Source organism: Pogona vitticeps, chromosome 2 (genome assembly GCF_051106095.1).
Source record: "Pogona vitticeps strain Pit_001003342236 chromosome 2, PviZW2.1, whole genome shotgun sequence".
Taxonomy (NCBI): Eukaryota; Metazoa; Chordata; class Lepidosauria; order Squamata; family Agamidae; genus Pogona; species Pogona vitticeps.
In genome coordinates this window covers 176,033,267-176,049,525 of record NC_135784.1, presented here as the reverse complement: position 1 = coordinate 176,049,525, position 16,259 = coordinate 176,033,267, and the positions used below count along the sequence as shown (strand labels likewise).

Sequence of the window (16,259 nt, the reverse complement as noted above, 5' to 3'; positions counted from 1 at the left end):
TGGGTGCGTTACAGGGAGCACCCTAGGACTTTTTGGCCCCGTCCGCCATCCTTAGCCCTGTTGCGTGGGATGAAAACTTTCTGGCGGCCTCACTGGCTGGAGGGAAATTAAAAAAAAAAAAAGCTCAAGATGGCGGAAAATTTAAAAGGTGAGTGAAAATGCTAAGCGCGCGCGCCGGAGTCGTCGCGCGAAGCGGGGCGGTGAGGGATCTAGAGTGGCGCGCGAGAGATCGCGCGAGCCGCAGCTGTTGTGGAGAGTCGGTCGAGCGGGTACCGCGAGGGCTCAGTTCGCAGCCGCAGCCGCATGCTTAGCGGCTCGAGGAGAAAAAAGACCGTCAGCGGCGACCGTTACGGGGTGGAGGACGGAGCGCGCCGGCGTAACGTGGCGTGGCCGCCGGCAGCCCTGCGCTGAAGAGCGGGAAAGAAATGACCGGGGGTTGGGGGGACGTGGTTGTGGATGAGGAGAGGATCTTGAGGGAAACGTGGAAGGGCTCACCTCAGGGGTAAAACTAACCTCCTCCGCCGCCCCCGATAATAAAACGTTGCCTCAGCTCCAGGGACTGTTGCGTTGCGTCCATGACAGTTGCATCTTTCGTTTGCAAAGGGACCTCACTTTTTGGCGTCTCATTTATTGCTCCCTTCCTGCCAGCTTTCCCTTTTTTGGTCAGGCCCCTCTGTAATTTCGCCATCTGTTAGCTTCTGTGGGCCCCATGCAAAACCTTGTCGTACTTTCAGGAGCAGCTAGCTTACTGGGAACAAACTTCACAGCTTGTCCTTCCTCGCAGAATAGTTTTTTCTGAGGCCAGTAATTGCCATCCGGACTCTTGGCCTGTCAGTCACCTGATGTAGCCTGTGGGGAAGCTGTCTCAAATATGTCTTAGTTTATTAATTTTAAGCTGTATTTTTACCTGCTTTTCATTTGAAAAAGTTTCCAAGATATTTTCTTTCTTTTTTTGAAAAAGAAAGCCCAGATCCTCTAAAGATGTAAGGTGTGCAGATGTATGGTACTAGGGCCTGTCACCTTTGATTCCGATAAAATTATGAATGCATAATCTTGGAGGAACACTCATGGGCACCAAGGTCTGCCATGGAAAAGGAAGGAGCTTGTGGCCTCTTCATCTACAGATAGTTGCTCTAGATTTTTAAATAACTATAGCAACATTTGTATTTACTGTTTTCAGTGGGAAAAAAAACAGTTAACTTTAAGAAAACAAAAGTTCTAAGTTGTTCCTCTAAGTTGTCTCTCCTAATAAAATCATACATAGTCCACTATTTTGATTTGATAATCTGAGTAATCAACGATAAACTTTTAAATCAAATATGTATTTGGTATGTGTGTGCGTTATGTGCTATCAAATCTTTTCTAACTTAGGGAAGTCCTATGAACCAATGACTTCCCAAAAGTCCATTAATTGACAGACCTGATCAACTCTTGCAGATGGAGAACTATGGCTTATTTTATGGAGTAAATTAATATTACATTGTCTACTCTTTTCCTACTACCTTCAATGTTTCCTAATACTATTGTCTCTCCTAATGAGTCAGCCCTTACATATTTTCTTAACTTAAAAATGCCATCCTTTTTCACACCCTCACCCCACCATTTATTTCCCACTTTTAGCACCAGGTGGCCAGTGACCATGAAACATCTCACAAAATGCCTAAAGTATGATAGTTTCAGTTAATAATTTCAGTTGCTACTGAGACTTCAGGCTTGATTTGGTCTAATGAATGCTGAGCATTTACTTTTTGATCTGAACTAATCTGACAATGCATCTAAGGGGATGCATATAAGGGGAGGTAAGTGAGTTTAAGTGTCCATATATTTTAGTTCAGTGTGCTTATCGTAACCATATCTTCAGAGTAATGTTTATAGAAGTTTATAATAGCTCATTCTGTGATTTAATTATTTAAAAATGAAGATCTTGTAAAAGTTGCTTCATTGGACTAGAGAACTTTCCCAAGGTCTCCAATTGTCATTGTCCTCACAATTTATTTATATTTTATTATAATTTACAGCCAGTTTGAGAGTCGGATGTAAGGGTGTGCTAATCACAAATTATAATTCCCAGATGACTTTTCCTTCACATGCACTTCTAACCTTCAGCCCAGTGCTACCAACATTAAAAGACAGAAGAATGAGGATTTTGTATGTGAAAGGCAAACTGAATAAACTAGTTTCCTAAAGACTTTCCTATTTTTTAACCACCAATGCACTTAGGATTTCGCTGTCCAAGCCTCAAAATGCTGAATTCAGAATTCAGTACTGTAAAATCAACTGAAATTACAAGAACATACAAAGCTATCTTATGAAAGTCAGACTATTGGTTCATCTTGCTAAATTCTGATTACTGACCAGCAGTAGATCTTCAGGATCTCGAATAGCTTGACCCTGAGTTGCTTGAGGCCAAGTCTTTTTGCATTTAGAAAAACTTTTTCATTTGTGGTTGGTTTTCTGTTCCCTTTAATTCTCTGTTTACTGTGTAATGCCTTTACCTTCAAACTGTAAGCCTTAGAATAAGACTTGTGCTGTTTCTAATTTTGTGCATTGCCTAGCAATTTTAGGTGCTTTATAAAGAATCATTGAGAATGAATTATAAACAAGGTGAAGCTGTGGACTTGAAACAGGGCATAACCAAGCTATAGATGTGAAAGTAAAACAATGTGGTGGGGTTTATGTTTGAGTACATGGCTGATAACTGAAATGAAAAAAGCGGTAGAAAAGAAAATATGAGTGTATAGTAGTGTCTTTTGAAATTCCTTACACAGGCTTTTTCTGAGAGCTCATAGCAAACTTCAGAAATATGTGTCAGAGTCAATATTCTGTCATTTCTCCTTTTTAGTGATTATAGATGCAGTGCTTAAGGAGGGTCAGTCAAACAAACTACTATGACATTTAAAGCAGAATAGCTGTATTTCTTCTAAACACATGTACTTTTCATTGTTTCTTAGCCTGCCATGTTTGCTGCAAGTCTACTTGGCCCCAGCTCCAGGATTTATGTCGTTTGGAAAAGGTGTGCTGCCCTCCCTTGGGCATTACCAGAAAAAACCTGTTTGATTTTGAAGTGGAATATCTGTGTGACTACAGGAGAATCCGAGTGAGTTTCTGAGGTCTTCTCATAATGTTAATATCATTACCTTTAATATGATCTTCCATTTATCTGTTTTTCTTTTGTCTGCTAAAAGGAAAAACCAAGGATGGAAAGGCACATTGGATTTACCATGATACATTCATGGGTAATTTCTGATGGGCAGGAACTAAATAGCAAATCAGAGGTCTCTAGGGCTTTGTCAAGGGGACAAGCCAACCCTGAAGAGACAGTTTCTTGTCTGCCGTATGAATTTAAAGATAAGATAGGAACTCAGAATCCAGAAAGTAGTATCTGACAAAAGTTGATTTAGACTTCAGAGGGTGCACTAATACTGAATACCAAGAGGTGGCTGTGTTCCTAGTGGAAAGACAGATATGCTTTGAGGTAGTCTTGAACCAAATATCTGGTAACATTCTGCAATGCATGCCTTTAGCCATCTTGCTAGTGTGAATTTGAGAACTTTTTCTACCCATTGTAGAAGAGGCCCGGGTGACTAAAATGAAGCTTCATGCATCCTACTGAGAACCAAATAGGAATAGTTCTCATTTGGCTCTTTCTGAAATGCTTCCCCATCCTTTGTAGCTCATGCACGCGAAAGTAAGACTGTAACAGCTGATCAACCTGTATGAGGTTTCTTACAGCCACTTGCAAATCCTCCATAGTCTTAGGCAAAAGCAAATAAAGATTCTGGGCAATATCAGAACAGTTCTTGCCATGAAGGAGCTTCCTATTCAATTTTGCCAGTATGTTAGATAGTGCTGGAAAGGTTGCTTCTCTGAAGTATGACTTGGCTTTAGGAAACACAGCAGTCCTGTAAACCAAAGCTTCAGTTGCTGACTGTGGAGATGATTTTGCTGACTGCTTCAGCTGTAGGCTGGCAATTGCCTTAGATAGCAGAGGAAGAAAATCATCAAATGTTAAAAAAGCAAATACAAGCAGACTTCTTGTTGTTCTATACCTGACCACTATTCCTCCTTTAAGTCAGACCATGCAGTGGAAAATGGATAGATACTGTGTCGGGATCAGTGTCTATGGCCTTCTAGCAACAAAAGAGCAACATTCAGAAAGTATCAAAAGGAGCCTTAGTGGATGAGGCTGTGGGATATGCTAAAGAAACATTAGAAGGCAGCTGAAGAGAGGCAGGCTGGACAGCAGGTGACACCACTATGTACTTATACCCTGCTGCATTTTGTTATGTAGGCTTTGTTGTGGCTTGATTTGCGCCAGAGTTTGGTGTGATGAAGATTTAATGGGACTTTAATTGAAAATAATAAACTTTCCTTCCAGTTACTCAGCAGGTAAAAATGGTTCTGGCAGGGACCTACAGAGTACATTGAACTACAGTCTCCCCTAGTAAACTACCCCTTATTTGTTAGTTTACCTTAGTTGGTACAGTACTTATTGTTTCAATACATTCACTTGGAGACTTTGATAAATAAGAAAGAATTCTGTTTATTCACAGATCTTATATAAAAACAAACATATTTTATGGAAATGTTAATCTTTTACATCATTAAGTTTAACTGCTTAATTTACTTCATTGTTAATTAACTGGTTAAATTCCAGACAGAACACTTCACTCTAACTGCTCATTTCTTTCTCCATAACACACACACTCTAACAAGCTGGGGAAAAGAATCTGAGATATAGAGGGAACAATTGGCTGCCACCGAGCTGACTGACAATTACCCCAGCCCAGAAAGGTCATCTAAAACTCTTCAAAGGCATCATATAAGGGTGCAGGCTTTGTATGACAGACTTGGTCACTCAAGGCTTTTTGGAGGGAGGGAGAAGAGAATCCTGTTTGCCAGGAGGTCTGTCGCAGCAGCCTTGACATGGTAAATGAAAGATTCCACATCAGACATAGGTAGAGGCACAGGCATTGGAAACACAGAAGTGGAGAGAACAGGGGTGAATGGAAGGAAAAGTCAGGAAAGGAGGGAAAATAATTGGTGAGTTGATGTGGAGGGAGAAAATAGCTGCCTGTCTGCCTGCTGTGAGGTGGATTGGAGAAAGTGCCCCTTGGCTGTTTTAGAGGCAGCACTGTGAGAAACACAAGACTTTGAAATGTTGGAGTAGTTGGTTGGAGATGGTCAACAGTTGCCTGAGATTCTGTGTCCATTATATATTCTCTGTACCTGAAGGGGGTCATGGAAACTCTTGAAAACTCAACATCATTCTGGTGGAGCTCTCTTGCAGGACTTATCAAGAGAATAACTTTTCCCAGCTGCAACCTTTCTCTTGTTTTGCCTTGACTCAGATTGGCAGGATCTGAGATAAGAATTTCCCTAAGCAAGTAGATTTCTTGGAGAGCTCTGTACTAGGCAACATTCTCTGCCTCAGATGTAGTCTGGGTCTGGTAGAGATAGGTGGTTTTCAGCAGAGAGGTCCAGAAATAAAGCAAAAACAAAAAGTTTTTTATTTTTATTTTTTATTTTGAGATGGCGAGATGAAACATGATTGAAGTGTACCTACCGAAGCTGAGGCATGAACTTAAACACTCTCCATGTCCTCTTCAGAGAGTTATGGAGAGCTCTGATTGGTTATTCAGTTTTTTTCCTATCAGAAACAAGTAGGAAGGCAAACCCATATATTTGGGATATCCTTCTCTACTATAGGAAATCTGGTTTTCAGTTGACAGAGTTGGTGAATGTTTTAAAAAATTCTTTAACTATCCATATTTCAAATCAATATACACAAGCATTTCATAACAGTACAGTAGTGTAAACAGTCTTGTAGCTACAGCACATATCTAGAATAACGCATTGCTTGAGAAGTTTTAGTACTATTTTGCGTTTATAATATAACCCACCAAAATTTCAAGCACTGTCATTTTGGGTTGAATTCTCCTGTGGATTGACAGAATTTGTGAATTGAGATTTTTCATTAGTTGACCTTTTCCTCCTCTTTTTGCTTTAGATTTACAGTATTTCTTTTAGTCATATTTTAATTTATTAAACCCTCTTTCCTTTGGAAGCAATTGTACTATAGAGTTGCTCCTGTTAGAATGGGAAGTTGCAGATTTGCAAAATTCTACATGAGATTCCTCTGTTTTGTCACAGGCTTGGGGTTTTAGCGGACAAGAGGAAAAGAGTTGAAGGGGAGATGGTACCTTCTGGGTGTGTTTATTGTTTTGGGAAGGGAATTGGCATGTTTCAGGATGACTGTGCATGATTACCTTTTACTTAGGATGAGGAGTACTACCTGGTGAAGTGGCGGGGCTACCCGGAATCAGAGAACACCTGGGAGCCCAGAAAGAACCTTCGCTGTATCAGTATACTGAAACAGTTCCATTGGGACCTAGAGCAGGCTTTGATCCGGCGAGGAGGCAAGCTCAGAAAAAATATACGCTTGCTCGACCAAAGCATCTCTAACTACTTGGTGCAGAAAGCCAAACAGCGGAAGGCCTTGCAACAGTGGGAGGATGAACTTAATGCCAAACGCAACCACAAGGGACGCATCGTGGTAGAAAACGAGGTGGACTTGGATGGGCCTCCCCGGGATTTTGTCTACATTAATGAATACAAGGTTGGGGAAGGCATTACTCTCAACCAGGTGGCTGTGGGCTGTGAGTGCTCAGACTGTCTGTCAGAAGCAGTGGGAGGTTGCTGTCCTGGTGCCTCACGCCACAAATTTGCCTATAATGAGCTGGGCCAAGTGAAAATCAAGGCTGGCTTGCCCATCTACGAGTGCAATTTTCGCTGCAGCTGTGGGATGGACTGCCCCAACCGCGTGGTACAGAAAGGCATTCGTTACGACCTTTGCATTTTCCGAACATCTAATGGACGTGGCTGGGGTGTGCGCACCCTGGAGAAGATCCGCAAGAACAGCTTTGTCATGGAATATGTGGGAGAGGTAGGACAAGCAGATATGATCCAGGAGTTTAGTTGTGATCCGAGCTGCAGAAAGAAGGAAAGGTTAAAGTTGGGTGACCTACTCCAGAGTTATAGGAGTTGAAATAGTAATGGCAACCCTCTAAGTGACATGCTCCAGCACTTAGGTTGCATTTTATTTGAAGCTTGTGGAAAAGACTAAATTGCTAAATAAATTGAAACCTTTTATGCTGCAGTCATATGTTTGCTATACCCATTCAATTGAGTGGGATTTGTTTTTTGAATCAGCATATATAAGGTGGTACTGTATATTTATTTGTGGAAATGTACCCTGCCTTTCAACCTAAGTCCTCAAAGTGCTCATATTATCAATTAAAGATGGTGAATACATAAAATCCATAAATTTCTTGGATTATATAACTAACGTTAACTAATAACATTTAAAGTTACTACTTGTTGGCTCACCATAAACCCTGACACTATAAGTGAATTTTCCTATATGCTTTTCTGTCCCACCCAGCTCTGACTTAACCTCTCTTTCTTGTTGACTATGATAGATTATAACTGCTTTGAATGCTCCTGTCAATCACAAGCAGCATTCTAAAAGGGATAGGAGCTTTATGTGTATCAGTTTATGTGGGCATAATGAAATTGATTTGTAGCCTAAGTGAGGCAAAGTCTAATCTAAGATGAAGAAATCATATATAGTCAGTTGAGCCCAAAACTTTAATGTAAGATTAGCAAGCTAGTGCAGTTGTGAGTGCAGATGTTATCCAGGCTCTACTTTTGTTTTGGACCCAACAGCTAGAAGGAAATCCTTTGAATTCAGGACCAAAGTAATCAGGAAAAGGTGTCTGAATTTTAGTGGTGCAAATAATTAGATAGCTCCAGAAATGAAGTTATTTTGCAGATCATGTGGCTGATAGTGTGTATCCCAGACATTCATCTGGTGAAGCAACCAGTCAACTTACTTTCTTATTCTTCTGAACTTTGTGTCATACTGTTGTTGTTCAGTCTAGAAACTGTTGTATCTCAGTCTCAAGTAAGAGTTCTTTTTCAATTATCAGGTTTGTACAGTTTTTCATTTTTGTAGAAATTAGAATATGATAGCTTTTCTATCATAGTATCAAACACTAGATGAAGAATCTGTTTTCTGTGAATTTATAGACTGTATGAGCCACTGTGATTAACTAACGTGATAGCTAAAGACAGCAATTAATTGCAAAGATAAGTGCAAAAGGGTATAGAAAACATAGTGCTAGAAGAAGATCATTAGGAAGAGAAAAAGCAGCCAGAATTACAGGAATACCTGGGGGGACCGTCCACAACAGACAACCAGCAAGGAACAGCCCCCTGTCTACAGTATTCATCATTGTCCACTTCTCTTGCAGATCATCACATCAGAGGAAGCCGAACGACGGGGTCAGGTATATGACCGGCAGGGTGCCACTTACTTGTTTGACCTGGACTATGTAGAAGATGTATACACGGTGGATGCTGCCTATTATGGGAACATTTCACATTTTGTTAATCACAGTGTAAGTGTATGGCAAGAGAGAAATGTATTCTCACCTTAACTGTTAAGGTAAACATTTGTTTTATTTGCGTCTGAACCCTATTATTTCTTCTTCCAGTGCAACCCTAACCTACAGGTGTACAATGTCTTCATTGAAAATCTGGATGAGCGTCTGCCCCGCATTGCCTTCTTTGCGACTCGATCTATTCGTGTTGGTGAGGAACTTACCTTTGATTACAACATGCAAGGTGAGTTAAGGAGAGCTGGAGAAATTGAGGAGTGTGCGGTGTGATATAATTAAGACTGAAGATTTTGTTTTGAACATTTTTTTCTGATTAGATCCCATCTTTGATTGAGAATAGTTGCTATCTTATCTGTATGCTAACTCCAATGTATTCTTTTTGAGTGTCTTAATTAGCAGTTAATGGAACTGTGGCAGGTTTAGCGTTTGGGGCCAGTTAAGTACCCTTATGGTCAGTGGAGAGAGCGGAATGATAATTACTAGCAAGTATAATTTGACGTTTTGCGTGCTACAAAATCAGATTTCCGCATCAAATTCTGATTCCCCTACCCCTAAATACGTTGAATTAATAAATAATAAATATATTTCTTCCACAGTGGATCCAGTAAATGCAGAAAGCACAAAGATGGACTCTAATTTTGTTATAGCAGGAAGTCTAGCTGGTTCACCGAAGAAGCGGATGCGCATTGAGTGTAAATGTGGCACAGAATCATGCCGGAAATACCTCTTCTAGTTACTTGCCAGTTTTATTTGGGAAGTGTCTGGTCAGTTTTGGACTGGAAATATCAAAGGACAACCTGTCTGTCTGTTGCTGAAAATTGCCAACAAAGGGGTAGGAGTCAGGAACTTACCTGCTTGAAAAGCAAATTATCAGGACTATGAACAGTAAAGAGGGCAATAATTCACATCATGGGCTACCTAGCTCTACAGTGCTTCTTATTGCTAGACCAGATAATTCATATGGCATCTGGCGGAGTTTTGGTAGTTGGATGGTTTGACTTATCAGACTTGCTGCTGAGATGCTGGCTGGAAAAAGTGACATGGAACAGAATTCCCATCATACACCTGTGCATGTCTTATCACAAAGTGTTGTAGCGTCTTACTATTTTAAAGGCTCGATTGTTAACAGGGCAGGGGGGAATGGCTCATTCTTTTTTTTCTTCTGTGTGATTTTCTAGGGGATAGAAGTCTTCGTTTTTAATAAGCACTTCCCTAGTTGCCTTATGCATAGGCAAGAAACACAGCTACTTTCTTTAATAGATTTGCTTGACACAGACTCTTTGTATTACCTCAACATGCCATATGACTGTTACCATCTGTATATAGTCACAGAACCTTTTTAATGGAGGTGGGCTACAGAATTTTTACTTGAAGACGCACTTAATACTACTCATGGATTTTAAGCCCTATGCAAAGAGAAAAGCCACAATGTTGCCTTTAAAAAATAATGGATTTTTTAAAAAGAAAATGTTTTTAAGAATACATTTTGGGAAGAGGGTTAGGGCAACGAATCTAGTTTCTTGAATCTGTTATTAAGTTGTCAAATTATGACTGATGACTGAATTACTGTAGATGATTGGATTTCTTATTATATTTGAGATATATTTTATACCTGTTCTTTAAAAAAAACAAAGAAAAACATGAACTGGCATCATTGGTGTAATTCTGTGTGGAGAGGAGGAATAAAAAATTGAAAAGATTTAGGAAAGTCATTTTAGAGCTCCAGATCAGTTTAAGAGGTGTTAGCAACTGTGGATCTCACTAGATCTTGGTCTAAGGGCACATCAGAATCTTATATAGCTGTAGTTTTTGCTTCCTCCTCCCCCCCCCCTTTTTGCAAGGCTCACATTGGATTACAATGTCTTCATAGTAATTGTAGAGGATATACAGAAGTTCTAATGTCAGTTAATAGTAAGAACATCAATTTCCTTTCTAATTATCATAACACATTTCATTACCTGTATAAATTGCAACATTTCTTTAAGGAGTTACAATTTCCCCCTTACATTTATGCCCTGTAGTAAAAACCTGATAAGCAACCCTTCCCATAAGACTAATTTTGTAGTTAAAACTGGAGTATCTCAAGGTACAACTTCTCTAATGGGGATAAGGATATTATGTCTGACTACTGTACTAAATTTTAAAAAACCTAGTTTATGGCAGTTGGGGACATCAGTTTAGTGTTTCAGCATTTCTATTTGGTGTGAAATAGCTGAAAGGAAAAGTTTGGTTCTACTATGTTCTCTCAGTATCAGGAAATTGACTCTAGCCCCTACATACATGTGAGATATTACCAAGACAGTAGCAGAAAGAATAGCACTCAGTTGCCTTTTTGTTTTCAAGGCTGAAAACACTTTCAGTGCCACCCAGTCTTGTTATTCTCTTAGTAAAAGGCAGCAACTTTGCTTCCACAATATGAAAGCTGCTCAGGTTGCTGCCTGCTAATGATGGCACTTTTGTTCCTTAGCATGTTGCTCTTTCATTTCATGTGTAACAGTGGCATGCTTAGCAAAAAGAGCAACCCGTTGTCCCATCATTTCATTTCCAACAGATTTCTGTTTGTCAAGGAACTATAGTATTCTGATGAAAGAGTTACCTAGAAAAGTTGTAATGCCTTCAATCAGATCTCTCAGAAATGAAGCAATGGCAAGAGCCAAGCCCTCTAACTCTTTTGGTACAATTCTTTTCACAAGATTAGCAAAAGCTTTCATTACAGGTCCATGTCAAATAAATCCATGTTTACAAACACATACATTATTTTAACATATTAAAAAGAGGCCCCACGCTTTTTGGCCCATCTGGGCAATTTACTTCCTTCTTATGATCTGAAATTAATTCTGGCAGGTAGTCTATACGTTGGTACAGTGGTGCCTTGCTTGACGACGTTAATTCATTCCAGCAAAATTGCTGTAGAGTGAAAACGTCGTCAAACGCCCATTGAAACGCATTGAAAACCATTCAATGCGTTCCAATGGGCTGAATACCTACTCGACCAGCGAAGATCCTCCATATGGCGGCCATTTTCGGTGCCTGTAAAGCGAGGAATCCGTCCTAGAAAAAAGGGGAGGGCCATTTTCTTCACCTGGTGGCCATTTTGAAACCTGACGATCAGCTGTTTGCTGATCGTCGTAAAGCAAAAATCGGTTCCCGAAGCAGGGAAATGATCATTGCTAAGTGAAAAAAAAAACCATTTAAAACATCGTTTTGCAATCGCAAAAGCGTCAACATAAAGCGGATACGTCATTATACGGGATAATCATTAAGCGGGGCATGACTATTATCCTAGATTTTGGTCTAAGACTACAGCTGGATCATACATGACTGCAATTTTCACTCCCCTTCAACATTACCTCAAAGCTGTACAGCCATGCAGCTGAGCCACAATTGCCACTGATTTGCTTCTGGTTGCAGCCAGGGCCCTGAGCACATGGGGTAGTGCTCCCCATACTAGTGGAAAATTAGAAGGAACATTGCTCCCCCTTTTGTTTTTTCCTAGCTTCCAATTCTCAGATTATAATGCCTTTAATATACAACTCTGTGATGCAACTCACATAGGAAGAAAATACAACTCTGGCTGTCACTTTTCAGAAACTATACTATAGAGCTGGAGAAGATGTAAAAAATGACAATCAATATGATTCAAGGCTAGAGCACCTCTCCTGCTAAGGCAAAGACCACAACATTTGGGCCTTTTTAATTTCGGGGAAACAGCTTGAAAGTGGGAAGTATGACTGACACAAAACCATACATAATGAAAAAAGTTTCTTCCTCCTAACGTGAGAATCTAAGGGCATCTAAGTAAGTGATTGACAAGAGATTCCAGACAGAAAGAGAAGAAGTACTTTTTCAAAAACCAAAGGTGAGTGCTTGAACACTAGAGGCATTCAACAGAAAATTGAACAACCATCTGTCAGATCTGTTTTGACTTGGATTTCCTGCACTAAGCAGTTGGTTGGACTCGATGGCTTTATAGACCCCTTCCAACTCTATTCTATGATTCTAAACTTCTCAAAAGCATTTGATTGGCCATTGCTGTGAAAACAGCATGATGAACTAGAGATGTCCTTGAGCTGATTCAGTAAGGCTTTGAATGTTCTTGAAACAAATTGCAGAGTTATGTGTGTTTGTGTATGTACACTAAATCAATCACACACAATGAACTATATTGCAGAGCTTTCACAAAAAAGTGTGAGATATTAGATATCCTTTATTTTTTAAAAATGGGATAAGACAAGATGCAGTAATGGTTCGTGAGGACTACAGCCATGTTATTTGTTAGCACAGCATTCAGAGTTTGACTTTTGCTTAAATATATCTGGCTGTGAGAAGCCTCTGTTTGACGTCCCTGTGCCTTTTTAAATTCAGTCCCTGTCTCTTTTGCAGCAGTGCTATAAAGCTACAGCACTCTAGATTTAGTAGTACTTGAACTCCAGTTCTTGTCATTCCCGTTCACAAGGCCTGTTAAAGAGGGTGGCACTGGCATCTCAACAGCAGTAGTGCTATATGTTCTCAGTTATTGTTTTCGGGAATATCCTAATTCTTTGTCCTTTACCTAATGTGAATATTCTTCACATAGAGTTGAAATAGCTACATTACAGGTTGCAAACATTTTCCAGCCACCATTAATACACATTTCTCTTAATTCTTTAATTTGTACTATATATCTCAACTCTGCATTAGGGTTGTGTAGTCTGAAGCACAGATATAAGCTGGCTTGCTCTTTCAGAGATATGATTCACTTAGCTCTGCTCATGCTTCTTCATAAAGTGACTGTATGACACTGATAAGGAACTTTGAAACATCACCCAAGTCAGCTCCTACCTTCCAGGTACCTGCCTGAGAAACCTATGTAGACAAGTACCAACTGTCACCATTTTTCAGTGACGGAATTTAGAAACTTAATCCTAATTCACAGAAAAGAGAACAAAATTAAAGGTAAGGAAAATATCACAGCCATAATACAGAAAAAATTAAATACAGTAACAACCCCCCGCCTTACAAATCCATGCTGTAGAAGACAAGTGGCAAAATGCAATTGCATCAAGTGGCTGCAATTTTCAGACTCCTTGGCTTCCAAGGAGAAGCTGTTTTTGCCTACAGGTGTCAGAAATATCCCAGCATTTTTATAAATCCCAAACAACAGTATTTGAAGCAGTCAATGTTTGTGAAAACAAATCCTCTGTTCATTGTATGCAATTTCTGCCATCCCTGTCCTCTTCTCCGTCAAGCTAGGAAGACATTCAGTCATTGGAAATTTCTCCCAAGAAACATACTAGAGCTAGAAGTCCAATGTGGAAAGGAGCAACTGGAATTCTATCACGTTGATGGGGAGTCGGTGCACAAAGAGGATGCCAAAGAGTTCACAAGTTAAACACATAGGCTAATAATTAGAGTTGAACCTGCAACACAGACAGCTTAGTCTAGTGCCCAATAGGGAAAAGCAAAGGTCTTGCTTCCTGATGTGATGTAGCACTAAGCACAATCACTCAACTCATGGACCAAAATCCTACTGGTCCTGCATGGGGTAACAAGGACATCACATGGGCCTACTCGTGCTGGCTGTTGTGTTTCTCAGCTTCCTCAGGTCAGAGCAGCAGTTGCATGCCTGCTTTTGTGACCTGTGGCAGGTAACGAGAGCAAAACTGGTGAATGATTGCCCTTATGTTTGTAGTCTTCCTAACAGACTGTGTTAAATATTACTAATCCCATTATTTCCACATGGGAAGAGGACATCATTGGGGCATTGACATAGTTTTGCACCAGCAAAGAGTACCTTGCTACTAAACGGAACTTGGAAAACTATATAAACTCATAAAACTATGTATTCATGAGTCAAGAAAAAAACTCCTGAAATCCTACCCTGCCAATTAAAAAGCAACGAATGCAATCTTCTTTTTCAGTCAACAGTGACTGCAGCTGTCATCAACAGGACACAACATCAAACACCATAAACCACAACAGAGGAAAACAAAACTTCTAGGATAACCTGACTCCTTTGTCTACTATACAAAAAACAGAAGAGTAGAGAAGCAATGGATGCTGGTGCACTGCAGAAGTATATTCAGGTACCTTCCTAGCTGCAGAAGATGTAAAACTACCAACAAGAGGAGGAAAAACGCCCATCCATCTTCTTTCAGGGCTTCTGACTTCCACTTGGGTTGCCTTCTGCAGAAATCTCAAAGTCTGTTCATCATTTGTCAAGGGAAGGAATGCTACTTCTGTTCTCTCTTCCAGACAATAACCATGCCTTTGGCATCACTGGATGCCAACAAGCTCTCATCACAGTTAAAGCTGACATCCAGCACAGCAGCACTATGTCCTTGCAGTTTGTTAACGATGGCCTTGGTGGCACGTTCCACATCAAAGAAGTAGACACACATATCCTCACTGCCAGTCACTGAAAAGCAAAAAGACGACTTATTACAGGGGACAAAAAATTCCCCACACCCTATAATATGTCACACTGTTCTCTGCTTCATATAGCAATTATAAACCATTCATGCTGTCAGCTACATGAAGTGGAGCAAACTGCAGGCACAAAAGTGACAACCCACAAGTCAGCTGCATCCCCTCTGCAATCAGTGCAAGGTCATATGGATATCATACCAACACAAGCTCCTTGGCGGAAGGACATAAGAGGGCAGAAAATGCTACGGACAGGATGTGAGCTCTGCTGTATCTGAAAACTTCTCTTAAGCTGGAGTGTTCCTTCATTGTCCACTACCCTGTCAGGAAAAGCAGCAAGAACAGATAGTAAACACAGTGTGTTGTGTACTCCAAGGGAGGTTAATTTGTGTTCTCTGGATATGATTACAGCAAGCCTCCAAACATGCCAGTGCCATATAAAAACCCATACCTATAGAGGAGCAGCTTGTTAATACAGGCATTGATGAGGAGAGAGGGGTCCCGTGCTTCTCTGCTGATCCAGGAACGGGCTGAGATGCTGGTGATAGAGCTACCCTCATTAACCACCAGCCGTTTGGCCTTAGTCAGTTTTCCTGCAGGAAGGTCAGAAAGCAGAGGGCATTATCTTGAGCCAAAGTGAATCTCACCTAATCCTTGTTCCCACTAGAGTGCCCTCAGACTCACCTGTTGCCATGTCAAAGAGGAAAGAAAATATGCTGCCTTTGTCATCTCCTGCCCAGAGGATACGGCCAGACGAATCAAAGGAGAGAGACAGGACTCTGCCAGTGAGCTTGCTTGAGCCGCCTTTCACTTTTTTCCCTGTTGAGATGTTCACAACATGGAGGTTGTGCTTTCCATTCCCCACCTGAAGGACCAGATCATGTTATCAGTTGCATCCTTTACAGAATCATACAGCAAAAAGCAAGCATACACCCTTCCTGCTCAGTTCTCTCACTCCCTTTGTCTCACTTAGGATCTCCCACCTTGGAGATTCACTAAGAAACTGTAACATGCAGAAGGGGCTACTTTGGAGGGTATAGGAGCCAAATTTCCGTATCTAGAACCCACCAGTCAGAAATGTAAATTTTTTTAAAGGCACTGCCAGCATCTGAAATGTTACTTCTGGTTTTGTTTTACTATTTTGAGGTTGGGAGAAAGCCATCTGCAGCCCCCTCCCAGGAGCATACTATGACATTTGACATGAATGTTGTTTCCCACATTCCAACACAAAAAAGTGTGGGGAATGGAGACAGAGAGATGAACTGAAACTAAACAGGGGAGCTTCTATGTCTGCAAAAATAGCTTGAGAGGAATCGCACACAGCCTGTGGAATATATTTTGCACACTCTTGCTGTGAAGGAGCATTAATGTTTCTGCAAATATAATTCCCTC

At 40.6% G+C, this 16,259-nt stretch overlaps 2 protein-coding genes across 4 annotated transcripts in view; one reads left to right on the top strand and one right to left on the bottom strand.

Moving 5' to 3' along the window:
* The first annotated feature begins 29 nt into the window (after positions 1–29).
* On the top strand, positions 30–14,435 carry SUV39H1 (SUV39H1 histone lysine methyltransferase). 2 transcript variants are annotated; one of them, XM_020797720.3, is made up of 6 exons: positions 30–148; positions 2,952–3,097; positions 6,281–6,946; positions 8,316–8,462; positions 8,559–8,688; positions 9,059–14,435. In XM_020797720.3, the coding sequence occupies exons 1-6, from the start codon at positions 130–132 to the stop codon at positions 9,193–9,195; spliced, it is 1,245 nt and encodes a 414-aa protein (XP_020653379.3). In that variant the 5' UTR covers positions 30–129; the 3' UTR covers positions 9,196–14,435. The 2 variants fall into 2 exon arrangements, with proteins under 2 accessions (XP_020653379.3, XP_020653380.3); XM_020797721.3 differs by lacking the exon at positions 30–148 and adding an exon at positions 458–1,799.
* The window catches only part of WDR13 (WD repeat domain 13), a 15,965-nt gene continuing 12,355 nt past the window's right edge, over positions 12,650–16,259 (bottom strand). For both annotated transcript variants that reach the window (XM_020797680.3, XM_020797683.3), the window contains exons 7-10: positions 15,552–15,732; positions 15,319–15,460; positions 15,069–15,187; positions 12,650–14,859 (exon numbers count right to left, since the gene is read on the bottom strand). In XM_020797680.3, the coding sequence (XP_020653339.1) occupies positions 14,675–14,859; positions 15,069–15,187; positions 15,319–15,460; positions 15,552–15,732 (627 nt within the window). In that variant the 3' untranslated portion in view covers positions 12,650–14,674. The remainder of the gene's footprint in view (positions 14,860–15,068; positions 15,188–15,318; positions 15,461–15,551; positions 15,733–16,259) is intronic.